Consider the following 26,936-nt stretch of genomic DNA (forward strand, 5'->3'; position numbering starts at 1 on the left):
TGATTTTCGCTGGAACTAACAGGAATCTGGCAAGGGGCGGATGGTGTGGTGGCCCGTACGTCCCCATACTCGTTAAAAATCTAGCAGATTGTCTGTTGTTCGCCTTGCCTTTCTTCTTGTTGACACAGCCTCTCGAAACATGACTGTGAATCCCGCAATGATAGCAGATTGGATTCTCTTTACAATCCTTATGCTTGTGACACAGCTTATTGCATCTGTAGCATTGTGCTGTTGTGTTGGAAACTCTGAGTTCTTGTTTCTGCATCTCATTTGGTCGTCTTAGTGCTTCAACGAAACCAACAGCTGATTCTACTGCTTCCTGAAACGTTTTACATTGCGCCAATCTAATAGCTTTGCTGCCTTCCTCTCCATGTAACCCATGAATGAATGTGTCCAAGGCTCTCTGGTCAGCTTTGAACAACTGAATGCGATTTTCATTTTCATCTTCTACTAACTCGTACGTTTGAGCGTTGATGTTTCGAATTCTGTCGGCAAACTGCTATATAGATTTGCCTCGTCGCATTCGCAAACTGTAAAACTGCTCCCTGTAAAATCTGATCACGTTTTTACGTTTAAATCTCTGAACAGCAATCGTTCTAAACTCATTGTAATCTTCTGTTTTCACGCAAGTAGGCTCCGCGCTAATGAAATCTTGTGCTGCTCCCTGAATTCTTAATTTGGCAACCACTAACTTATCGGAAGCTATCCATGATCGAAACAGGGCCGCACCTTCAAGTTTACGAAAAAACACTTTCACGTCATCTTCGGGTTTCCCGCTAAATACTGGTACTGATGGCAATAATGAAAAATTCTTTATTGTAGTTGTACCTGTACTGCATGAACTATCATTTGACAAGTCTCTCGGAATGTTACACTTGCTTCTTTCTGCTTTTAACTGCCGAATCACTTCTTGCAGTTCATTAATAAGAGTTTGTAGATCGACAGTGTTACTCTGACTGCATTGCGACATTTTGTCTAATTTAACGCCAATGAGTCACTCAAATGTAAAATAAAAATCCATCAATGTCTTTCGTATTCTAAGCAAACTGGGGTAGACCAACCTGAATTCCAGCATTGGATGTCCCCACGTAGTCGGAAGATGTTCACACTGCTGCTATTCGAAGTTCACGTTGTACTGCGCCTCTTCAGGACTGTAGATTTTCCATAATTATCCCTCTTCCGACACCACTTCTATAAGGGGGTACAGTTTGTGTTCTTGCTCCAGATGATGATTACACGAATATTTTGTCAGGATTTGTAAGTGGTGTATCCTTGAGGTACGGCAATATGCGAACACGAGAAGTAAGTTTAAACAGTTTCATTAACAAAGACGGATTATACAACATGCATGCTATGCGCACCCATCATCACTGTGTCTGACATCCTAAAGCCGGCTAATTACGGTTGTATCGAAAGGCTCCATGGTGAGCTAAGAAAAGAGACATATTCGCGCCTGAGGCCGCGCTAGTTAATACTGCGCACTGCGGACGGCGGCCAGTGGCGTACTCCCCCTCGCAGTGCGGCCGGACGGGCGTCTACTGACCAAGCAAATTGTCAGCATTCCAGACAGGTCGGCTGGCGAGCGCGTGTTAATGCACAGCACAGCTGCGTGCAACCCGTAGACCCTTACATTGACGTTATATTCATCTGAGATGACTAATGTCAAAATGCCATAATGTAACAAATATGTCCAGTATCCAAATCAACATAATTTGAAAACATTACTTGCAAAAAATCCTTAAGGCAATTCCTCATACAGAATTACATTCTATGCCAATTTTGATCTAACAAACTTTTTCTAAAATATTTAAAAATTTTTTAACAACAGGCTGTTTTCTTATGTAAAAATATGGTTAGGATTATTGTTATTCTGATTGATTACACATTTAAATAGCATTTTGTGTCTACTTATTTTATCATAAAATATGTGGTTCAAATGGCTCTGAGCACTATGGGACTCAACTGCTGAGGTCATTAGTCCCCTAGAACTTAGAACTAGTTAAACCTAACTAACCTAAGGACATCACAAACATCCATGCCCGAGGTAGGATTCGAACCTGTGACCGTAGCGGTCTTGCGGTTCCAGACTGCAGTGCCTTTAACCGCACGGCCACTTCAGCCGACCAAAATATGTGTTATTTTTATGTAATTAAAGCTTGAAAATCATTAACTATCAAGATCTGGTCATGTGATCGAAAATGTTTTGTTATTAGCTAATGCTCATGTGACGTCACAGGCTATACTTGTGTTATAGGAGCGTTAGCTAAAGTTATGAGGTTATTATGTATATTTATTGTAAACAGTTTAGTGATTTAGTGATGGGAAACGCAATTACAACTTTTAAGTAATGGTAGTAAGGAATTTTGTGAATGCTGATAATGGAAGCCTTGCAAAAGTTGATCGTTGATGCTCCCCCATTTAGAGTGGCAATATGTGCACGATGGCTATTCTTTTCCCTGCTTCCTGCAGCATCATTAAGCTCACTCAAACCTGTCAACTATCAATCATGAGCTACGTTACGAAGCACGAAACACCTATTCTTGGTAAAACTTAGAGGTGATTTCCTATGTAGAAGACACTCAGCAGAGAGAGAGAGAGAGCTTCTGTCAGGCGTTCTGCAGTGCAACGGATAGCACATAGAACTGTAGTGCAATAGGTCACATGTTCGAAACCTGGAAGGGTTTTTTTGACAGTTATTAAATGAAATACGAACTGATTGTAACAGTTATCTCGATAGTAGGATATATTATATACAGCTTCACATTAGTGTTGGTCCGGCAAAAATTTTTAATCTGCCAGGAAATTTCATATCAGCACACATTCCGCTGCACTGGAAATCTCATTTTGGAAACATCACCCAAGCTGTGGCAAAGCCATGTCTCCACAATATCCTTTCTTCCAGGAGTGCTAGTTCTTCAAGGTTTGCAGGAGAGCTTCTGTGAAGTTAGGAAGGTAAGAGACAAGGTACTGGCAGAGGTAAAGCTGTGAGGATGGTCTGTGAGTCGTGCTTGGGTAGCTCAATTGGGAGAGCACTTGCTCACAAAAGGCAAAGGTCCTGAGTTCGAGTCTTGGTCCTGCACACAGTTTTAATCTGCCAGAAAGTTTCATATCAGCACACACTCCGCTGCAGAGTGAAAATCTCATTCTGGAGTCAAATACCTATTCATAATATCAAATTGCATAAAATGAACCTAAAACTTTATTAAAAAAGTATGGCATTATAAGACACACACAATAATTTTTAAAAGATATTTTAGGTTCAATTACAGTTAAAAGTGAACTATGTTGTAATTTTAAATCACAAGCATACAATTCTATGTGGTGATCACTACAAAATGTACTTGTCTCAATGTTTTTGAACTTTTATTTTGCTTTAATATATGTAACAATTCATCCTTTTCCCATATTAGTTCTGAATGAGTAAGTTGCTACAGTATAATCTTTTATATGTAACTTATTTAACTCGGTAGTTATTTGGTGCTCAGATAGATGCAGGATGTCTGTCTTTTCAGAGCTATCTAAATTTTCCAAACAGCCAAGAAGCTCTTCTACTTTATTACTCAAGCCTCTGATATTTTGATGAAATATGCTAACCTGATTTTTCTGTACATTCTTAAGCACTTTCTGGTTCTTTTCTGTTATTCTGATTTCTTTCAAAACAGGGTGGCTAGATCCATATTCTAACCTAAAAAGAACATGTTTCTGACCCCAGTAACCTCTGGGATCTTGCTTTGTGTGATGGTAGCCTCCTGTACACATTCTGCAAGATGCTCAGACAACCTATCTTTCCTTCTAATATTCAGATGTGACTAGTAAATCTCCAGGCAGTGCACTCATATGATTGAATTTACTCATTATTAGAGTATTGAAGGGCGCTCAGTTCTAATTGTTAAAAACCACTGAAAAGCCAATATCACACGAAATATGTTTTATTCGAGACAACCGGTTTCAACAATCTTTGCTGTCATCTTCAGGTTTTAAACATCTTTTTGTAGTAAAACATGTTCATTTTACGCTGAAGCTCACGCACAAAATGTCAGGTGGATAAAAATGAGCACATTATACATGTTCGTCATCCCTAAAATACTTAAAAGCACAGAGCACCTTGTCCAAAAGGCCATGCCCATATATATATTGCTCACAGATGCATGTTTCATGTTAGAAATATGGTACAGAATAACACATCTGTTTACATATGCTGGACCCAATATGTAAACAGATGCGCTATTGTGTACTGTATTTGTATCATTTAACAAATATCTGTGAGCAATATGTATATGGACATGTCCTTTTGAATAAGGTGCTTTGAGTTTTTAAGTATTTTAGGGATGACAAACTTTTATAATACGCTGAATTTTATCCACTTCACATCATGTACATGATGTTCATCGTAAAATGAATATGGTTTACCACAAAAAGATGTTTAAGACCTGAAGATGACAGTATAGACTGCTGAAATCAGTTGTCTTGAATTACAAATTTTTATGCGATCTTCACTTTTGAATGGTTTTTAGCACTCATATAAGGTTTCATTCCAGTGAGCAGTAGCTCAGCTCAGTGTTCACACGGCTCACAGCAGCAGCTGCTCATGGCACTGTAGGACCTTCACAAAACTCACATAATATGTGTGTGTAGTTGCTAATCATATTTCATCCAGGTCATCCCTAATGCTGCAATTACTGTCCTTAGCCAGGATGTTCTGCACTCCACCTACTACAATAACCTGATCCTCTTAATCGAAATATTTGCACAAATTCCTTATGTTCACTTTCTCCTAGCTAAACCTGTCACTTGACTTGCAATACTTGCGATCTGTCTCCCCAGTCCTGATTTGTCCTGCACCATCTGGCCTACACCCCTGCCTTGGCTACTACGTAGCATTATATATTTATAACATCAGTATATATGTGTATGTCAGTATGTACAGCGTCTAATCTCTTTTGTTACCGATCTAGACTTAGTTTCTTTGCTACAAGTCCGCTGAACACTACTGTGACCTACAACTGGATGAAGATACTCCGCTCCTACTTCAAGTCACAAGTCAATTTTATTCGATACTACAATGTCAAAAGTGGATGAAGGTGTTGAACAGTTACTCCTCTTTCATCCACTGCTTGATACCTTCACCCAGTTGCTAAGATTTTTTTCCACTTTCAACCTATCTAGATCAAATTTCGCGGGCACTAATTCAGCTGGAAGGGCACAAATCTTTGTCTCCTGTTCAGCGATTTTCTTGTCTTTTTCGCTGAGCCTATGGGAGAGTCTAGTTGATTTCCCATTGAGGTCCCTGCTGCACGTATGACATGCTGATGACATTCTGTTTGCAAGTATCTTTGTGTGTTCACACCACGTCAACTGAGAATCAATAGGTATAACGTCTTAATCATTGCAGCGCTCGGTGCATAGGACACATGTAAGTTCCACTACCACTCCTTACAGTAAGTGCTAATGGAATCAAACTAAAAGTAAACGAGCTAGCATACAAAATTAAAAACTGAAGTGCTAAAGGAATCAAACTAAAAGTAAATGAGCTAGCATACAAAATTCAAAACCGAACTGTCAGACTGAGAAGTGAAATACGTAAATACTTAACGGCCTATTAAACAATACTGTTTATTAAGCCAAGATTACTAGCACAGTTACTATGACATATCCAGTATCCTTATAAATTGATCTACGAATGAATACTACTACTACTACTAATACTACTACTGAGGAGTTACTAATTCGTCAACAGTGCGAACTACTGGAGAAATGTTCAGCCTGTTACTATTTTAAAAACTCCTCATTACCATAAACTTTGCTGTGAATCTACGGGCTGGTAACAGTAGTGTACATTGTACACGATACCATCAGATGTGTCCAACTTCCGTTCGACGAAACTAGGAAGTATTTTGAGTAAGTGCCTCAGTGTTTCCAAACTTACCCAATCGAGATTCATATGCGATAGATCGAAGATACCAAAACGTAAACAAATGTCAACGCGCTATACATGAGATTGTGTTGGTTTATAAACGTGTTGTTGACATTTTTTGTAGTATTTATCGTAGAGATAGGCAAAATAAGGGTTTTCATTGCTTCATAAATGCAGCTTTAAAGAATAGTTAGACGACGATGTACTTACTAGACCTTAAGAATTATTTTGTGCGAGTATGCAAAACCTGTGGTACGAAGTATTGTTTAAACGTGTGTAATAGTGCTAATCGTGCATTCAGGACCAATGAAAAGCGTATGTGGCATTCTTAGCGCCGAATTACGGCTACACTTCCGTTTAAAGAATACATTAGACTCTTACCACTGGAAGTTGTAGCACGGTGATACAGGAATCTACTAGGGACGCCCGGAAATGTAAGTTCTCGGTTGCTTGACAAGTTTTAATTCAATTTTTCGCTTGTAATAGTTGTTGCGACACGACTGTGTACGATACATGTAATTCTTAAGCTCTTGGTTCAAGTGTTGTAATCTAAACTCACTTTTCCTTAATCAAGAATGCTTCTGGTAATTTACGACATATTGTAAAATTATGCAGGAAATGCTTCCATTGTAGTGTAAATGGGTCAATGGAGGCGTCTGATACACCATGTTCTGTAAGTGACCTGAATTGTTCTACAGCTATGAAATTTTCATGTACAACGAAACCAATGATGCTTGTATTTAACACACACTGCTGTTTACTAGAGCAATTGACAACAAAAGGTAATACACAAACATTGCTGACAATAATGTGTATTCTATGGCACAATTGCCTTGGGTGAAAAAGTCAGCAAATGGGAGAAGTATGTGTCTTTCCATATTTTGGTTAATGTTGAACTACTACTTCTGAGAAAAAATCGGTAGGCGATAGTTTCTAGTTAAATATCAGATTAAGATTTTTTAGTGTCAAATTCTTTCTTTGTTTATTAATTTCATTTGTTCATATTTAGACAAATTTCTTTTAATGGGGTCCATATTCATTATTTATAGCAGAGCAACTTAATATGAGAATAATTGAAAAAATGGGGTATACACAAAAAGTTCATGAGGCAGACATATACATGCTATTTGTCACTGAAGTATATAAGGCAAGATTAAAATAACATAAGGAATCTCATTCTAACAAGAGTTCTACGTGTGTTTTCTTTTGTCTTTTTTACCCATAGGCACGTAGGCCTACAGTTTGAGTTTGGTAACTGTGATGGTTCTGTAGGTATTCTGATATGCTGTAGGGACATGTCAAGTCGTGTAAAATTTTGCTATCAATACTTTAGTGCTCGTTATATCATGTGAGAGCTTATTGTAAAAGATACACCAACCTTCCTCAATATCCTTGCTTATTAACTTCAGTTTTTTGTTTTTCATATGGCAATCAATCCTGTTTCTAGTATCATCCGTGTGTGCGGATCTTTATTCGACGTTTCATGCAATGTTCCTTCAAGTACATAATTGCTTGATATATATAGTATGTGTGAGACAAAATGTCCTAATGTGAAATTTTGACAACACTAAAAACTCTGGACTCGCATTCGGGAGGACGACGGTTCAATCCCGCGTCCGGCCATCCTGATTTAGGTTTTCTGTGATTTCCCTAAATCACTCCAGGCAAATGCCGGGATGGTTCCTTTGAAAGGGCGCGGCCGACTTCCTTCTCCGTCCTTCCCGAGACCGATGACCTCGCTGTTTGGTCTCTTCCCCCAAACCAACCAACTAAAAACTCTGATTCCGCTTGTGTCAACTGACGTGCGATATCATCAAGATTGCTTACACCCATGTCTACAGCATATGCAATATATTAACCATAATGTCACTAAACGCATGCACAAATACAGGTAAAGACAATATGCAATATTTCATTCCATCAATAAAATGAAACTGAGGCAACTGTGGGAAATAGGGTTTTAGAGCAGGAACAAACCAGTTATATAACAACAAAAACAGTGCCATTCCAAAACAAATATTATCCACAAATTCAAACACAAAAAACGCTCAGTATTCAACACCGCACTACAGAAACAAGAACTGTAGGCATTGTACAATTCACTTGACCGATATATCTCAAAAGAAAGCTCTTGATATCTGAAAACCCGCTCACAACTCAAACAAGGCACCACAATTTGCACTTGGCCTATGTAGCTCAAATGAAGCCATCGAAGAAGAAGAAGAACCTCAAAAATCTCAGCTTACACTTGATCTTTATAGCTCAAACGAAGCCCTGGATATTGAAAAACCACACACAAATCAAAAACTCAGAAAATAAGATTTCACTTGACTAATTCCATACACACAAATAACTAGAAACCTAAACAAACATGCCATACATAATGCATTACTAAACAAATAAAACAAGTAAAGAAACCCCCCTCCCCCCACACACAAAGCCCTGGAGGGAAGACAACATTCTTTTTGAGGAACACTGTTGAGAAAATTTGGATAACTGGAATTTGAAGCTGAGTGCTGGTCATTTCTACTGTCGCCAACGTACATTTCATGTAAGGACCGCGTAGATAAGAAAAGAAAAATTAAGGTTCCTATGGAGGCATATAGATAGTCATTATTCCCGCACTCAGTTTGCGAGTGGAACAGTTAAGGAAATTACTAGTAGTGCTACATGATACCCTCCACCACACACCATATGGTGGCTTTCAGAAAACTAACCCAAACCCACCCAATACCACTGTTACACACAGTACCCAAATCAAAATACAACAAACAAAAATTAACAACTTTCTTACCATACAAACAAACAAAAAGATCAAACCTATCCTTTGAAAGCAAAACTAAATAACTACTCAACCCACCCCCCAAAACACCTACCCCATCTCCTACAAACTGCACCAACAACTCCTCCCCCCCCCCCCCCCTCCGCCCCTCCTCTCCAGCCTATTCAACTGAAAACCCTTGCATACATTTTCTCTACTGCCCTCAGAAAACATCAAAACACACAATAATTATCGAGGACACTGTACCACCTTCAGTAGTCATCTTAATGAGACTGTGGAGTGGAAGAGCACCTCTTCCCCTTACCTATAACAGGTTTCATAATGCCCCAAAACTCCTCTATTCTTTTGGTACACGCCCCAGTGCTATGATAATAGCCCCTTTTCCCTAAACCCTAATGTGATAAAAAAGCATTTGAAACTACAGTTATATCATCCTCAATGTATTCCTCAATCCAACCAACTAATTTCTTTTTAGTTGTATTCTCAAGCACCTGAAAAATAACATCACCCCCTGCCCCTCCTGAAATGACAGCCACCCGCCCACCCGAACAAACGTACCCGAGAACCACCCTTCCCATACTTCATTTTCCCAAACTGAAATTTGTCGATTTCCATTACCAGCTCCGACCCCCCCCCCCCCCCCCCTGCATCTTCCCACTATATATTAAACAAATTCAGAACTTACTTTTCTACAAAATCAATATCAATCTCACACACAACGAGCATTCACTTCATTCTCATGTGCAGAGAAATCAGTGGACAACTAATAACAAAAATAATAAATAACCAAAACAATTTCACAGATGACCAGTGTAGATCTCTCAAACCAGGTACTATTATGTATGGATTGCCACACATTATCATGGCGACAGTGCCGTACATAAAGGTCCCTGGTCCGAGAAGCAGATACTTTGGTCAACTTCATGTGTTCATGACAAAGATGGCCTTGAATGTACTGACCATAAGAAACCCATGGTACTAAGAATACCTAACACAAATTTGAAAGTATGACACCCAATATACAAAATCAAAATAACACTCTAGTGAACTGGCACACGCTATTCCAAATACTACTTCACACCGTGAGCCAATAATCCCAAATGTCTCGCTAATATATCTAACAAACAACATCGAAAGATAAATGTGCAACCCAAGAACATGCCCCAAAACACATTACCCCATTAAATACAACCTGACTCGAAAACACCATGCCACCATGACTTCACACAACACAGCTCATTTACATCGTGGGTCAAAGTAGAGGGCTGGGATCGGTCCCTTCTGTTGATGCAAAATTTCTATAGTACAACATGAAGAGCCCAGGAAAAAAGTGGGGTAAATCACATTGTGTGCATTTTTCAGGAGAGCATATTTAAATTTTCAAGATTACAAAAAGCACTGAAAACACTCCAGTCGACTGTGACCAATATATATTTATGATGCTGAATGTAATGTTTGTAGAGGAAGTATATTAAAAAGAATAAAAATTGAAATTATATGATTAAAAAGACAAAATTACATCTTTGCCATGAAAAGAACGTGGTGAGTCCATCACTTTTTGGTAGGCTGTGGTCCCATCTTTGTGTTGTTCAGCTTTGGAAGTTTCTTTTTGTTGATTTGGATTTTGGTTTGTTATGTGGTAGACTGGGATAGAAATTTATTGACTGTTAACCACAAAGTTGTTTAAGTTTTTGAAGGTATGCATATTTTTCATAAGGTATTGGCAGGAGCTCTGAAAATGTACCCTAGAATTAGTTATTTGCAAAACAACATTGATTTACGTAACAAAATGTTTCATATTACAAAACACTTACCATTGTATGCTCAGTGAGGCTGTAAGAATACATCACGTCCTTGTGACATACTCAGGCTTGATATCTACTTGTAGACCACCACAACGTTCCACGTGTACTGGTGTCCAGGCTCACTTGTTAAGAAATCCTCTATTTGAACAGCTTACCTTCCTTCACAACCAGAGCTTATCTGAGTGTTATGTCTGGAAAGAACATCTTGGTTTATAACATGTTTTTAAAAAATGGCATCCAATCTCATATAATTACTAGATGAACAAGAATGACTTTGTAAAGCCTTGGATTCATTATTACAGCTTAGGGCATTAACCCAGTCGTTTGGTAACTACAATAGTTTTGTTTTTGTCAAAACAAAGCTTTTGACTCATTCCAGGTAAGAGTGTCCTCTTATTCAAATATTGTTTTGACACTATCTCATCTTTTAATGCTATGACCAACATGGTGATGGTATAGAAAGGTTTCATAGTTCTTGTTTTGTCCTGAACGCAAGTCACAGAATATTACAAGAACCCTTACATTTGGTCCAAATGTTTCACTCACATAATTGTGCAAAAAACTAATAACCTCATTCACTCCTTTATTCTTTATATCTTCAATGTAAGTATAAAATATTGCATCACTGTTGGACATTTGATGAATGATGGAACTGTAAAACAATAACTGATGCTTGTAATAAGACACATTAGTGCTGATGTACAAATGCAGAGAGTTGCGGCAATAACATTGAATAAAATGTTCCCGGGTTTCCAACCGCGTCAATTGCTTAAAAGGCCTCAAAACATCTGTAGTCTACAAAATACCTTGTGAGTGTGGGCACAAATACATTGGACAAACACTGTGCACTGTGGAACAATGCAGGAAAGAACATGAGAGGTATTATCGCCTACGCTATCCAGAGCAATCTGTGTTAGCTGAGCATGCGTTAGAAAACGGCCACCACATAAAATTTGACGATACCTCTGTCGTGGCTCGCACTAACGGCTTCTGGGACAGTTTAATAAAGGAAGCTATTGAAAGAAAAATTACCACAAACACCCTGAATAGAGATGGTGACTTTCAGCTTAGCACTGCGTGGAATCCAGCAATTGCGCGGTTGAAGAGGGCACATCGAATGCCAACTCAAAACATGCCCGTATATGGCAATGTCACGGGCACCAGCAATGTCACAGCTGGCAGCTAGTGTATATAAGGGTGCACCAAGGCGGTCATACCACTTGATAATGGCCAAGAAGTGCTTGGCTGAAAGCTCGTGTAGTTTTAAGTTATTGATGCGGTTGGAAACCCAATAACATTTTATTCGTTAGTGCTGATATTTGGCAAAGATAGGTTTTTTTGATAGTCCATGCATATTCCATTTTCCACTAGTTTTTTATTTTCTTGTCTCGCTTTTTGCTTTCTTGAATAAAATGTGACAGCCCTTAGCTTTTTGAACGTAGTCTTCCATACCATAAGTACTTTAATTTTGTTTGTTTTTTAACTTTTCTTCTTCAGGCATGTTTTGTGAAAATTTTGCAATTTTTTTGAGCAGGTGTCAGTATGCAGGTATCCAGATGATAAATTGAAGTTGTTGTTAACAACAGGAAGTTCAGAGTTATTTTCTTGATATAACTCATAGCCATAGTGGTTCTTTCTTCTTCTTAAATGCACCTTTGTGGTTTATAACAGCTGCCTTCTTTTGTTTGGATAGTTTCCAGTGCTGGTTAACAAGCAAGTCCCTTTTGTATTTTGTGGATTTTCCAGTTTCCTCCATACTCAGCTGTATAGTCTGCAATCTGTGCTTTGCTGTTCCATACAAAGCAGTGAAAGCATTTGGCAAACAGGAATTTCACTCATGGCATCATTCTGTTTGATTCGCACAAAGCATCCAAAAGAGCGATCTCTGGCTTTGGAATCATCATGCCTAGGCCTTCTATGAGCATTTAATGTCACAGGAATTAAGCTGGTGAAATAGGAAGATTGATCATTCGCTTTTGTGAGGGTTTGACATGTTTGAAACACTCAAATAATGAGCATTTGCAGTCAGTGCCTAACTCATGAGACATTACCATAAGATCCCTAAAAACATTACTCATTCTACCATAATTTTTTTCTCTAGTTCAGCTTCTCACCTCCATCTTGTGATGATCCACAAATTTTAAATGTCCTATCAACACCTGGCTTCTCAATTTCATCTTTCAATAATCAATAAATTTTAAACATTCTAAGAGGACCGTACTACTGTCACACTTCAAACTAAGCATTGTTACTATAAGGAAACAACAAAGAGTAAAAGAAATTCATGCGATCACATTTTCAGGTGCAAACTAACTGATGTAATAAATGTAGTGTAAACGGTGGAAGCAAACCTTGGACTGCCATATTCTTTCCATGAGAAGATTGACTTAGATTGTTCGGTCTGTTATGACTAAAAAGCGAAACCCTCTCTGTCTTGATGACTTGCCCTGTTATTTAAAAGTCATTTTAACTGCCTTGTAGTACTGATGGCTGGCCATCAGAACATTCCATAAACTCATTTCCTAAGTAAGTGTACATACCAGTCTTTTCTGTGCGGTCTTCAGGTGTATTCAGTACATAAAGAAGATTATTACAACAATGGATACACAAAGTCTTGTTTATTGAGTCACACATTTCTAAATGAGCCCCACAAGTGCCACGAAGGGTGTCTAGTTCAGACTTGACTTCTCACCAGGTATTAATGAGCAGCTGTGGTGATAACTCTAATCTTTTCATGAAGCTGTTCCAGAGTTGACACTTTGGTATGGTACACCCTGTCCTGAACATACCCTCACTGGAAGAAATCCGGCAGAGTGGTGTCACATGACCAAGGTGGACAGGGGATTGGAACACTTCTTGCAGTGCATCGTTGTGGAAATTCATCACTCAGTGCTTTATGAGCTTCCACATGTTAGTATGGAGGTGCTTCATCCTGCTGGAATGGCAGGTATTGGTGTCAATGTCTTATTTGAGGGAACACAAAATTAACCAATGTATCAAGATATCAATGAGCAGTGGCAATTGCCCCTTTAAAGAAGAAAAGGTCCAGTAATTTCATCCTCCATTAAGCCACACCAAATGTAGACCTCTGGGCTTTCTCGTTGAAATTTCATGGCTTCTTGAGGATGTTTACTACTCCAAATTCACACATAGCATCTGCTGATCTTTCCAATAAGATGAAATGTTGCCTCATCAGAAAACAATTTTAACCAAGAAGCAGTTGTCTGTCGATGCATTAAAAATGTCTTCAGGAAATGTTTCTCTTTTGTGTTTAGAGTCGGGCTTCACCTCATGTACAATAGCACTTTGTATGCATAAAGCCTTAGGTGCTTGTGTAGCACGTTGTGGGTAATTGATTTTGGTACACCAAGCTCACATGATGCTGTACAAATGGATTCCTTAGAACTTCTTGCAGATGTATCTAAAATGCAATTAAGAGTCTCCTCTCATTTTCTTGATGGCCCGCCACCATGCTTCTTAGCAAGAGATCCTGTCTCTCTAGAAATGCCGCTTTCCACATCTGGAATCTCTTGGTGTTGGGAGGTTTCTGTGGTACTCTGCTCAGAAACATCATTGAACTGCAATAATGGATCCTAATTCTGCATACAACCACACTGTTTGTGCTTTCACAGAATTCGTTGCCATTTTCAGTTGTTTGAAAATCTCTCAGTTTCTTCAGTGTTCAGCTCCATCAATAAAAAACTCAATAGAAATATAAATGAACTTGATACAGCATTATAAATAATAAAATTTCACAGCTAATCTACCATGTACAATCTAAGTTCTTTATTACGATCAGTATAAGTTTTTTAAATTGAAAGTGTTAAGATTTTTCTTGGCAATATTCTTGTGGCTGTAATTTTTCAGTACACTTCAAAGCATCCATTTGTAGTGTAACCATTCTTTTTATGTGAGGCTCATTTCATTTAAAATCACCCAAAATAATGAAACATTGCAGCCCTCATGTCGCAAATGTTTTTATAAAATTTGTGCAAAAAGTATGTAATGAGGGAAAGGTAAAATAGTTTTTCCAGATTTTGTGTTGAAAACTGCAGTTAGAAGGCCATTTTCGAATGTTTGTCACTTTTACAAACTGATGTTAGTAGGAAAGGTGAGTTAAAAGTTAAACATTTGTAACTACCATTACTTCTCCTCCTCCTCCCCCTTCTCTCTCTCTCTCTCTCTCTCTCTCTCTCTCTCTCTCTCTTTCTCTCTTTCTTCCTTTCTTTCTTTTGCCCCCTCAGGTGGGTCAACTAAAGACCACGTGCTAATTTCCATTCCTTATGCATGGTTGTCTTCTTATCTTCCAGTACTCTTTCATCTGTTCACTAGGTTTTTTCCTTCCTGTCTTCTGACCACTTCATAGGATTTTTTTCCCCACCCTTTTGCCTTGGAATCCTTCCACATTCAACATTTCTTCCCTAAACACTTTTGTGTTAGTTGTCCCTTCAGCTTTTACATTATTTTTTTCTAAATCCTTTTTACTTCTTGGATCAAATTTGCAGTTAACTTCTTACACCACAAATATTTGAAGATGGTTTTTTTGTCTATCTACTGTCTTGCATTCATTATAAATGTCCAAAAAATACCAGTCTTCTTTTTCTCATTACTTCTGCTATGTTTTCAATGTTTCAATAAACTTCAACATAATTTCCAACCTTCCTTAGTTTTTTGTTGGCCTAGTATTTCCTAAAGATTCACCTTCCTATTATTTCTAGTTGTTTTAACATATGTTCTCCCCAGTACCTTCTATATGGCCTAAACTTCTTTATTTTTGAATCAGATTTCTTCTAGTTGGTGTCATTGGAAACATAAAAGGTTCAATGATGATATGAAGTTATTAAATTTCTGGAATTATGCATACAAATATTTACAAATCTTCTAATGAAAATAGTTTCTAAGTTTTTATTTTGTCATCAATTTCAGAAATTTTTTCGCCAAAATCACAAGTTTCACCATCTTCATTTTTATTTCACATAATGCCTGCTATCATACTTTTTAACATAAAAAAATCAGAATGGTGTTTCTTCTGTTTAGTAATTTAAAACTGAAAATCATAAATAAAAATATATTCATTTTATTTTGTGACTTTTAGTGTTCAACATATCATCTTCAGTTCACATAAAATACATTCATAACATTCTAAAATGTGTTCATTCTTTTAAACAAGTTATCAATGGAGAATACCGTGTTGGATACAAAAGTATATAAGCGACCAGTCCTTCTGGTTGTAATAGGAATAGGCAAAGTAATTAATGCAGACATGTATCGCTCTCTGCCTCCTGGCCCACACATCCTGAGGTGCAGACCATGCTACTTTTCTCCATCTTTACCGCACTCTGGTTTTGTCGAGACTAGATAATGGTTGTCAGGTTTATGGCTTGGAGGCTCCTTCCATTCTGAAACTACTTGACTCTGTTCATCATTATGGGGTGCGTCTGGCCATCAGTGCTTTTTGCACTAGTCCCGTCAACAGTCTCCTCGCAGAAGTGGGGATTCACCCATTACAAATGCGATGGAGCCAACTCCTGGTTTCTGAGGCAATCACCATTCAACAATTATGTGACCATCCTGTGTACTCCATCCTCTTTGCAAATGAGGGATATCTCCCTCCTGATACCTTCCCTCAGTTGGGATTACCAGTGCGATTGTCTCTCATGTCCCTTTGTTGGGGTTTCCATCTCCACTCACTGAAAAGTGTCTCGTATATTTTATCCTGCAGGCCCCAGTCCTAAGGTCTCTGTCCCCTCCCCCCCCCTCCCCTCCCCTGGCAATCTGGGGGTTAGAATAGTCCCGAGGTATCCTTGCCTGCCGTAAAAGGCGACTAAAAAGAGCCTCACACTTTTCGGCCCTATAAGTTCAGGTCCCATTTTATGGTTTGACCTGCCACTTTCCAGATTCCACGGAAGTGCAGGCCATGTGGGGAAGGACACCTTACGTGGTGCACGAGTGCCCTTAGATTCAATCTTCTGAACCTCTTGTCATGGCTTTGCATCTCCACCTGCAATTCAACTGTTTGGGCGAGGACACTTTCTGGGGTATGTCATCTTTTTCCATTGTCTCCTGTCCTCTTTCACCCCCATGAGAATATTGGATTTCTCTGCACCCGATATCCAGCACGGTAGCCAGTCCGTTGTGGTGGGGGTGTCATGTACCTATTTGGTGGTAGCCCCTGACAACACAGGGATCACACTGCTGATGCCTGAGCTGTAAACTCCCCACGTATGCCAAGGAGTAGATGCCTGTCTTCCTGGGGCATCAGGACTCCTAGCAACGGCCATCATGCCAGGTGGCCTTTACTGTGGCTGAGTGGCGTCTGTGGGGAGAGCCCCTGATCAGAATGAGTGGCATCAGGGTGGATGACCCGAAATGATGCGGACAAAGTCATCTCTTGCTGGTGACCGTACGGCACCAGCAGTCTCTTAAGAAGAGCAAGACTGAGTACAATGCTGACAGATATGACCCTAAATTGTGTCCCTCCCTCGCTACACCATGAGAGGAACATAGGACTACAGAAAGAAGAAAGCCATATTCGCCTCAGTATTTAGTCTATAGCAGAATGGATGGGGATTCCTTTCTACTTATGAAGCCTCAATTTTTTATTGAACATCTTGACGATAAGTTTGGGGACATGACAGTGCTGTCCAAGATGAGAAGTGGTGGAGTCTTGATTCAGAAAGCATCCCCAGCCCAACCCCAGGCATTAATCGCTTGTGACCCACTGGGTGATATTTCTGTTTCCGTCACTCTCCATAAAAGCCTCAACATGGTGAAGGGTATTATTCTCCAGTGCGACATCCTCTTGCAGTCTGACAATGAGCGCTGCACAGATCTAGAATGGCGGGTTGTTCATTTCATCCGGCGTGTTTACAGATGGCCCAAAGACAACAGGATTGCTACTGGTGCCTTCACCTTGGCTTCCCCTGCGGGTATTCCTGCCTGTAGTAAGAGGCGACTAAAAGGACTCTCACACATTTCAGCCTTTATATGATGGTCCCCTGTGGGGTTCGACCTCCATTTTTCAAAATTTTCCTTAAGAGTGAGCCAATTGGGGAAGTGCGCCTTACATGGTGCATAGTGTCCATCGTGTGCTGAGACCCCTCGCATCCTTCGTTGAGGTGGATCTGCACTTCCGCTGATTCTCCAGCTGTTGGGCAAGGTCACCCTCCTGGGTGTGTTTTCCTCCATCCTCTGTGCAGTATCACTTTCTGCACTGTCAACAATAATGGACTTCTTAGCTCGTTTGCGCCTGATATCCAGCACGGTAGCCAGTCCATTGTGATGGGACCGCCATGTACCCTGTTGGTTGTAGCCCCCTGACCACACAGGGATCACTCTGCTGATGCCTGCACCATTAACTCCCCACATATACCAAGGAGTAGATGTCCATCACCCTGGGGCATCAGGACACCCGGCAATGGCCATCCTGCCAGGTGGCCTTTGCTGCGGCTGGGTGGCACCCTTGGGGAGGGCCCTTGGCTGGAGTGGGTGGCATCAGGGCGAATGACACACCATTGGGAGGAATGCCAGGCTAAGGGTGGCAGCGAAGCTTGTTCACCCTGGTACCTCATATATACGAGAGTAGATGGGGAACCTTTCTTGTCAATGAAACCTCAGTTTTTTGTGGAGCATTTAGAGGACAAGTTTGAGGAGGTGGAGGGCTTGTCCAAAATGCGGTCAATGTCGGTGTTGATCAAAACAGTATCCTCTGCCCAGTCACGGGCACTACTTGCCTGTGACAAAGTGGGGGATGTTTCTGTTTCCATCATTCCCCGTAAGAGCTTAAATATGGTCCAGGGTATCATATTTCACAGGGACATCCCTTTGCAGTCTGGCAATGAGCTGCGTGCTAATTTAGAACGGCGAGGTATCCATTTCGTCCGGTGCGTCCACCGGGGTCTGAGGGGTAATCAGGTTGCCACCGGTGCCTTTATCTTGACCTTCGAGGGTGACACATTACCTGAGAAAGTCAAGGTGATGGTCTACCTCTGTGATGTAAAGTCATATATCCCTCCTCCGATGCGGTGCTTTAAATGCTGGAAGTTTGGCCGTATGTCTTCCCGCTGTATTTCCAGCATCACCTGTGGGATTGTAGACGTTCTTCACATCCCAATACTCCCTGTGCCCCGCCTCCCATCTGTGTCGACTGCGGAGAGCACCATTCGCCTTGCTCGCCACACTGCAGGATTCACCAGAAATAAAGAAAAATAATGAAATACAGGAGACCCTGGACCAATTGACCTACACAGAGGCTAAGAGAAAATGTGAGAGGCTACATCCTGTGCATATGACGTCAACCAATGCTGCCACTATGACAACAGTTCTACGATCTTCCATTCTGCTGTGTACAGTTGGCTCACAAAGCTGTCTGACTCCACCTACCACCTTGATGGTGGGGGGTACTTCCCTCGCTGTTGCTCCTGCACAACCTACTTCAGGAGCAACGCCCCCCCCCCCCCCCCCCGCCCTACCCCGCCCACTTTTTGTGGACCCTCTATCTTAGGCAAGTAACTTCTGAATCGCAGGACTGATGACCTCGCCATTCAGTCCCATAACCCCCATCAATCATCAATCAGTCAATTATTCAAAATTGAGAAACACAAAGGCATAATTGAGCTTAGAATACTCGGATAGGGTCTTAGCAAATGCTTCATAGACTAAACGAGAGGAACTGACAAGTGGCTGGCTGTAGTATTTATCAGCAGTATTGCGTCTGTGACCAAATCATCCTAACATGCAAGGCGTGCTTTCCATGAGACTTAGATAACATCAACTCAAAGGCTACACAGCTAGAGGGTTGGGTGGTTTGGGGGAGGAGACCAGACAGCAAGGTCATCGGTCTCATAGGATTAGGGAAGGATGGGGAAGGAAGTCGGCCATTCCCTTTCAAAGGAACCATCCTAGCATTTGCCTGGAGCGATTTAGGGAAATCATGGAAAACCTAAATCAGGATGGCCGGGCGCGGGATTGAACCGTCGTCCTCTCGAATGCGAGTCCAGTGTGCTAGCCACTGTGCCACCTCGCTCGGTCACAGCTAGAGGATTTCTGACTGCACATCTGTATCAATAATCGGACTGAGTGGGGAATGTGAGTCATTGTCAAAAAGACAAAATGCGATACTCTTTGTAATGTTAAGTTATTTCATTGTATTGCACTCAAATAAGTGACTTCTTTCCACATCCTTAAGATCCCTCTCTGCTGGATTTGTGGAATATGATGAATGCAGTGAATATAACTGATTTTTCAAATTTTATCTGTTAGCATATAACTGTTGAATCAGAACAAATTTTAGTGCATTGAATGATGATATCTTCGCAGTTCATGCATTATCATAGGGAATTTACAAGTTTTGATAGCTCATTTTACAGTAAATGTTTTGCCACTGAATTGACATTTGTAGTGTGTAAACTATTTCCTTAGTGTTGATTGTTGGGGGGAGAGGGAGAAACAGACTTATCCAGTGCATAAACTGCTGTATGGGAATGAGTTGCAGCATGGGAGCATGCACCACATCCTTACAGTATTGTATCAGCTCCGCACCATACTTTGTGCTTTGCACTGAGTGTATGAGGTGTATATTTAACTTTTTCTCACCAAGGAAAAGTTGTAGGTAGTGCCCATGTTGTACAAGGAACTACTTTATTTCTTGTTCTTGCACAAACATCATGAACATAGCACAATAAGAGGAACTATTCCATTCAACAGTGGATGCTGTTTACATTAAATTTTGTATATTTGCCAGCAGCAATATAAAACATCAGCAGCCCAAAATCTTTTGTCTTACATCAATTGAGACCTAGGATGACGAGCTCATGTGAAAAAGTTTTGTTTTCACATATTACTTTATAAGTTTGAGTATGGTAGCGTCCTCCCTAATAATCTGGGTTGTATTTATTTATGTCAGAAGTACCAAAGAAAACAGATCTTGTTTATAATGAATATGAAATATACATGGACAAATTAATCAGTTGACAAATTATAAACAAATAAATTGGAACAGATGATATAAAGTACTACACAAAACATAAAAGGGCATAATCAGATGTGTACGCTTTACAGAATATTTATACATGTTATAACAAGTGTTTCACTACATTGATAGTTTTTGTTTTAGCCAGTGCTAGTTCCAATCCTGTGCACAAATCCAGACAAAGGAGGCACTTCTTGGCATACCTAGAAATTTCTTCCTCACCACATTTGCATAGTGAGTCATCATCTTGCACGATACCCCACATATTGAGGTTTTCCTTGGATCTCACAACTCCACTGTACAATATGTTGAAGAACTTGCACATGCACTATCCCTTTTCATGGTTTCATATGTTGTGGATGATCAGGATACTTCTGTTTCCATAGTTCATCCTTGGCTTTTCTTGGAACAGATTGAAGTGGAACGGAAGGTGGTAAGAAACTCTTCCTGGACTTCAGGCAAGCTGAGGTGGCTGAAAATCTTGGTTGTGTTGACAGATAGATCTTTAGCATAGCTCAAGGTCTAGGTTATGATGTGGAAGGTGACAGCTGGGTTGAGAGTTGGCAAAACCAACAAATGTGAATAAGAAATAAAGGTTGTGGTAAAAGATTGGTCTGTAATGTTGCATAAAGTCTATGTTTGATGCAGATCTGTTGTTGTGGTCATCAGTCCTGAGACTGGTTTGATGCAGCTCTCCATGCTACTCTATCCTGTGCAAGCTTCTTCATCTCCCAGTACCTACTGCAACCTACATCCTTCTGAATCTGCTTAGTGTATTCATCTCTTGGTCTCCCTCTACGATTTTTACCCTCTACGCTGCCCTCCAATACTAAATTGGTGATCCCTTGATGCCTCAGAACATGTCCTACCAACCAATCCCTTCTTCTAGTCAAGTTGTGCCACAGACTTCTCTTCTCCCCAATCCTATTCAATACTTCCTCATTAGTTATGTGATCTACCCATTTAATCTTCAGCATTCTTCCGTAGCACCACATTTCGAAAGCTTCTATTCTCTTCTTGTCTAAACTATTTATCGTCCATGTTTCACTTCCATACATGGCTACACTCCATACAAATGCACATCTAACACATTATAAATAACTGAAACCTCAAAGTAAATGTTGAAAAGTAATAGACAAATTTGTATGAGTGTTTCAATGCATGTTACATACATATATTGCACATAAATTATGAATAGTGCAAAGGAAGGGGGGGAGGCACTTTGTAATGCTTACACACTTTATGATTTATTTTATTTTCCTTGGTAGACTGCCAAGCAGTTTACTCACTGTGGAATATACTCCTTGCTGATCCAATACTTAAATTCTTTATAGGTATTTGAAGTTCAGTTTTCGTTTTAGTATAATGTCATGAATGTGAGCATTATTCTCAATTAATAATCTAGTGTTAATAATGGTCTTCACTGAAGAACAAATGTACACTGACTCTGCTCTCTGTTGTCAGTCTAACAAATAGGTGGGCAGGTCCTGTAACCAAGCAAATAGTTGGTACATTGCCCAGTGAAGGTATTTGCTTCATTCTGAGATGTAAGGAAAGACCGAGGTGACAACCAAATGGAGTGTGAGTAGATGACATTAGAAAGCTTGCAGTGTCAGTATGGTTGTATAGAGCTGAAAACCATAAGGCATGGAGAAGACTGGAAGAGACCTTTATTTATCAGCCAGTATAAATGGCTGATTATGATGATGAAATAGGCCAATTGAACAAGAAGTCTCCAGACAGGCCATTGTGAAGAAGCTGTTATTTTCTGCTGTGGTGTGGGCCACTGACATTATAGAACTGAAAAGGAGAAGATGGAAGCGGTCTAAAATTAGGGAAATTTACAGTTATTTTTTACTGTGAGGTACATTTCAAGAGGATTCTGAATATGAAGTGGGCACAATGTGCGATGACAAAGTTGAAGTTAGGCTAGAAGATTCGGAAACAGAGGAAGACAACAGTGAAGATGACATGTAACTTGCTTGAGGAAAACAACCATTACTATGTTGGAAGGAACAATAAGGAAAAATGGAATAATGTTTCACCATCATAGAGAGGAGTGTCTCGTAGGGTCCATAATATTATTCAAAAGTTACATGGGACTATAGTTGTGGTGAAAGCAGCAAGAATGCCGTTGGAATGGTGGAACTACATCATAGATGACGACATTTTTCCATTACAATCTAGAAAGAAATTATCCCATTGGCAATGGTTATATTTTTTGCAATGATCAATATGAACGGAATGAGTGCTCAAGTAATTTATTTTGCCAACAGTGAAAATTTTATCAGAAGAAAAGCATTCCTAAAACATTATCACATGCATTAGTTTGCCTCACTTGGTTCGAAGAAGTTTTACACCTCAGGAATTTATATCGATCGCCAGCAGAGGCTAAATCATGATAGGCCAACATGTGAAGAAGAAATAGAAAATGAAAGCAAAAATAAAGAAAATTGAGTTGGGGTCAGGAGGAAAAGGTGTAATACCTGCACAGTACAGAAAAGACTGACTAAATATTGTTGCAGAATGTGCCAAAAGCCGATCTGTTTGAAGTTCACTGAAACATTTCCTCTGCAGCAAAATTCCTCATGCGTTACCACAGCACAACAGTGCTAATGATAAAATTGAATGATTAATACTTCTGCTGTTGTTGTTCTATTATGTCTTCATTTTTCTGTAAAGATGTTTGCCATTTATTATATGTTTCATTAGTAAAATCTGATAAAAACTAAATGAATATTTGAAAAGGTTTTCAAATGCTGCTACCACTAACAAAATTTGTTGACAACTAAATTATTTATTTAGCAACATGTTTTGATGTGATACCTCATCATCAGGCTGTATTGGCATTACAAAAACATTTAAGACTAGTGTATACAGATATTTAAGTTTCTTTACATGACTCTTGTGTGTAAAAGGCAAGCATAGTAAAGAAATGAAAGCATATTTCCTGAACAGGGTGCTGGATGATTCAAGGGTGAGGGTAAAGTTTAGTAATGGTAAAAACTTATAAGAGGCATGTGGTTACTCCTAGTTGCCTTAAACATTTGAAAGTTGAAAGGCATCCTAGTGGCATACTATTTTCCTACTGTACAAAAGTTTCTAGCAACAGTTTAGAGCCTTTCTCTATAACATATTTATTATATATACTATTGTAAATCTGCGGTGTGTGTGCATGCACGTGCACGCATGTGTGTGTGTGTGTGTGTGTGTGTGTGTGTGTGTGTGTGTGTCAATTTTTTAAGTCATTTCTTTTCTTATCAGTTCCCTGTGATCAAGTAGCTTTTCCTTGCGTGGTCACATGGAACTCTACCAGCAACACATATTCAGTTTGCAGAGTAATTTTGACAGTCATATACAGTGATTCCCCTTCTTTTCTCTGTCCATTTTCTTCTTTTCCTCAGTTGTACTTACCTTTGGACATAGATGTATATTCAGATCCAACTTGTCATTGCTTGTATTATTTTGGTCCCCCAAATATTAGCAATGATAGGTGATGAATTGGTGTACGTAGGGAACTGTAAAACCTACCGTATATACAGTAAAATAAGTAAACAGGAGAATAAAAATACACCGTATTTCACCTGGCTCCTAAATGGAGTAATTAAGAGTAAATTCTCTGTGTCCGTGAAATGGAACATTATTGTAAATATTTACATACTACCAACACTTAACATATGGCAAAATGGTATGTGTGAACATTGTAAAATGATCATTGCTCAGTGAGCAATGGAAAGATACATGCTGGGAGTAATAAGAAAGACAAAGAAGAAACACAGATGTTACTATGAATGTAATTTTTATGTTATTGGATGGAAATGATAAAAGTTGACCATATAGTTAGATGAACTTACAGAAGATGAGCTAAATGTATCATTTGTTAGGTGTATCATGATAAGAAATAATCTGAAGGCTTATCATATGGGAGATGGCAAGCCACAGTTGTAACCATAAACTTAAAATTGTAAAATGTGGAAGATTTCATTATCCAGCTGCTGATAGCTAGCTAGAGATGCAAGTGTTTTTCTTTTTAGCCATTTCGCTGCTCTTGAGAAGACAGCATAAATCTTCAGTGTTCATTAATGATGAATACACACAGCAATATTGACACTACCATTTACAAGATAACAATATGCATTGCTATTCCCTCTCCCTCCCTCCCCTCCCTCCCTCCTTCTCTCCCCCCTCTCCTGGACCCATCCTCCCACACCTTCCCCTCCCCTTCTTCCTCCTTTTCACATCCCCAACCCACACACAAAGGAAACAGATGTGTACATTATGTTCTTGCAAACGCTTATTACTAAGAGTATGTTCACACACACACACACACACACACACACACACACACACACACACAATTTTACATGTGGCACTGTAAAAAAAAATCACAAATTTGTTTAGAGCCCTATCACTTCTCCACCCATACAAAATTTTCAGTTCATGGTTCTTGTTTCTGTGGCTAGTGTATTTGATCACAACAGGAAGACAGGTTCTGTTCTTGTGTTCTGGTCAGAAGAAAACTGATTTTTTCTGCTTTGCATTTTGAAGACAGTAAAATATTTGAAAACTGACCAGCAACATTTTGTTGGCATGTTATGTTGCAAAAGAAACAGAAAAGCCTCTCACAATCACAATTATGTATCTAAATCAAGTCACAGTGCTGCAGTCAATTTCACAAATTTACATCCTGTGTGTGGAAGATTTAAAATGACTGTGAAAATGTATATGTTTTAAAAATTGATCTAATGTTCTTCCTTAGCTCTTGCAGATTATCTGTATTATACAGACATGGTGTTCTTTGTATCTCTAGTCAGCTAGACAGTAGTCATTCATATCACATGGTAGTCATTGTGGAAACTACTTCGTGATTTTTTTGTAAGTAGTATCACATGTTAAATAATCTGTATCTCTGTGAACATACTCCTAAAAATGAGTACTCACAAAATTTGAAGTAACTGTTGTAAAAAGTGAAGTAAATATTTTGTGGTGGTTTCAGTGTAAAAGTGTACTATAATTTTAAATCTGACTCTTTCCATTAACTAACTAGTGGATTTGTCTTCTGTAGCAATATGGAAGAGACAGGAGGAGATGACATGGAAGATGATGAGACATTCACTAGCCCATTTCCAAATAATGAAATAAGTGAGTATTTACAACCATTTTCTGTTGTCTGTTACTTGACATGTTATTATTTTTATTGTACGGTCTCCTACAAATAACACTGAGCATAAACATTGGAGCTGCAATAAAAGTTGAAGCTGGATTTTTTAACTTAGTGTATTGGTTTTAAAAGAAAATAGACAATGGGAATACTAATTATGTATCCCATTTTCTTTGTAAATCATGTGACACACGTTTTTCAGTAAACATTGGGCCTTTTGTTCTCAACATTGTTTGTATATTGGTCACATGAATTACACTTTCACATAACACAGGAATGAAACACACAGAAAACTAAAGGACAAATCTTTTCTGAATATGAAATAAAATAGCTATGCGGTCAATTTCCTTATGGTCATTTTATGTTGACACATCGAAACCGTAGTCCAGTCAAAATCTGAAGACAGGATCATCAGTGAAGTTCAACACTGAGAACTAAAAGCGCATTTTTTACTGACACCAACATACAGCGAGAACAGAACTGGTCTCCTGTGGGAGAAAGCTGTTATTTATACAAACTTTGAATGTTCTAGAATGCTAGTATTTATATAACATTGGCTATTGCAAATATACAAGCATTACAAACATAAGATATTTCAAGAACCTTCCAGAAATGATAGAGGCAAAATAACAAATAATTGTTGGTGTTTGTGTTCGAACCAGTAACCCGTGGTGCGTCAGTTAGCAACACTAACCACTACACCAGACTACATGCATCAGAGCTCGCAGCATTGTTCCCTGCCCTGGAGAAACAGCTAGCCACTGTTTCAGAAGTCCTCACTGGAGTTGATTACAGCAACCTAAGTCTAGATCATGTCAGTGGCCCTCTGTATGGCGTCACTGCTTGAGCCTTGCATTTTGGTCATGTTGCTATATCTTCCTCACTATTATGAGCACTGAAGGTAGCCCTCCCATCAAAGTTTTGTGATCATCAAGTGGGTCTTCAGTTTCCTTGAATCTGTGCTTCTGTACTGTAGTAGGGGTTCATACAGAGGACACTGATGATGTTTCTGCATTTTTGTCTTTATGGTGAAGGGTCATAACCTTCGACTTCATATGTTATATCTGAGAAAACACAAAGGGTACAATACGGCCAAAATGAATGCTTTAGTAATTTTTCTGATGAACAGGTGTAAAAAGTCATGCCAAGTCTCCTGCACTGTATCTCATTGGCTAGTGTGTGGTGTTACAGCAGGCTTGGTCATTCCCCTGGGTGTCCAGTGTCCATATGAGAGCCAGCTACCTTACTTCTTCAGTCCTGGTGATGGGGTTTTTAATGTGGTCATTAGCTCAGATGGTAGAGCA

The 26,936-nt window shown here is 39.4% G+C and overlaps 1 protein-coding gene across 2 annotated transcripts in view; it reads left to right on the plus strand.

Annotated features, from left to right (window-relative positions):
* The first annotated feature begins 5,277 nt into the window (after positions 1-5,277).
* Positions 5,278-26,936, plus strand: part of LOC124556623 — a 121,427-nt gene continuing 99,768 nt past the window's right edge. The window contains exons 1-2 of one of the 2 annotated variants that reach the window (XM_047130593.1): positions 5,278-5,413; positions 25,537-25,613. In XM_047130593.1, coding sequence (XP_046986549.1) covers positions 25,541-25,613 — 73 coding nt within the window. In that variant the 5' untranslated portion in view covers positions 5,278-5,413; positions 25,537-25,540. Of the gene's footprint in view, positions 5,414-5,966; positions 6,349-25,536; positions 25,614-26,936 lie in introns of those variants that run through there. The other variant, XM_047130592.1, reaches the window with a different exon arrangement.

Source organism: Schistocerca americana, chromosome X, assembly GCF_021461395.2.
Source record: "Schistocerca americana isolate TAMUIC-IGC-003095 chromosome X, iqSchAmer2.1, whole genome shotgun sequence".
Lineage (NCBI taxonomy): Eukaryota > Metazoa > Arthropoda > Insecta > Orthoptera > Acrididae > Schistocerca > Schistocerca americana.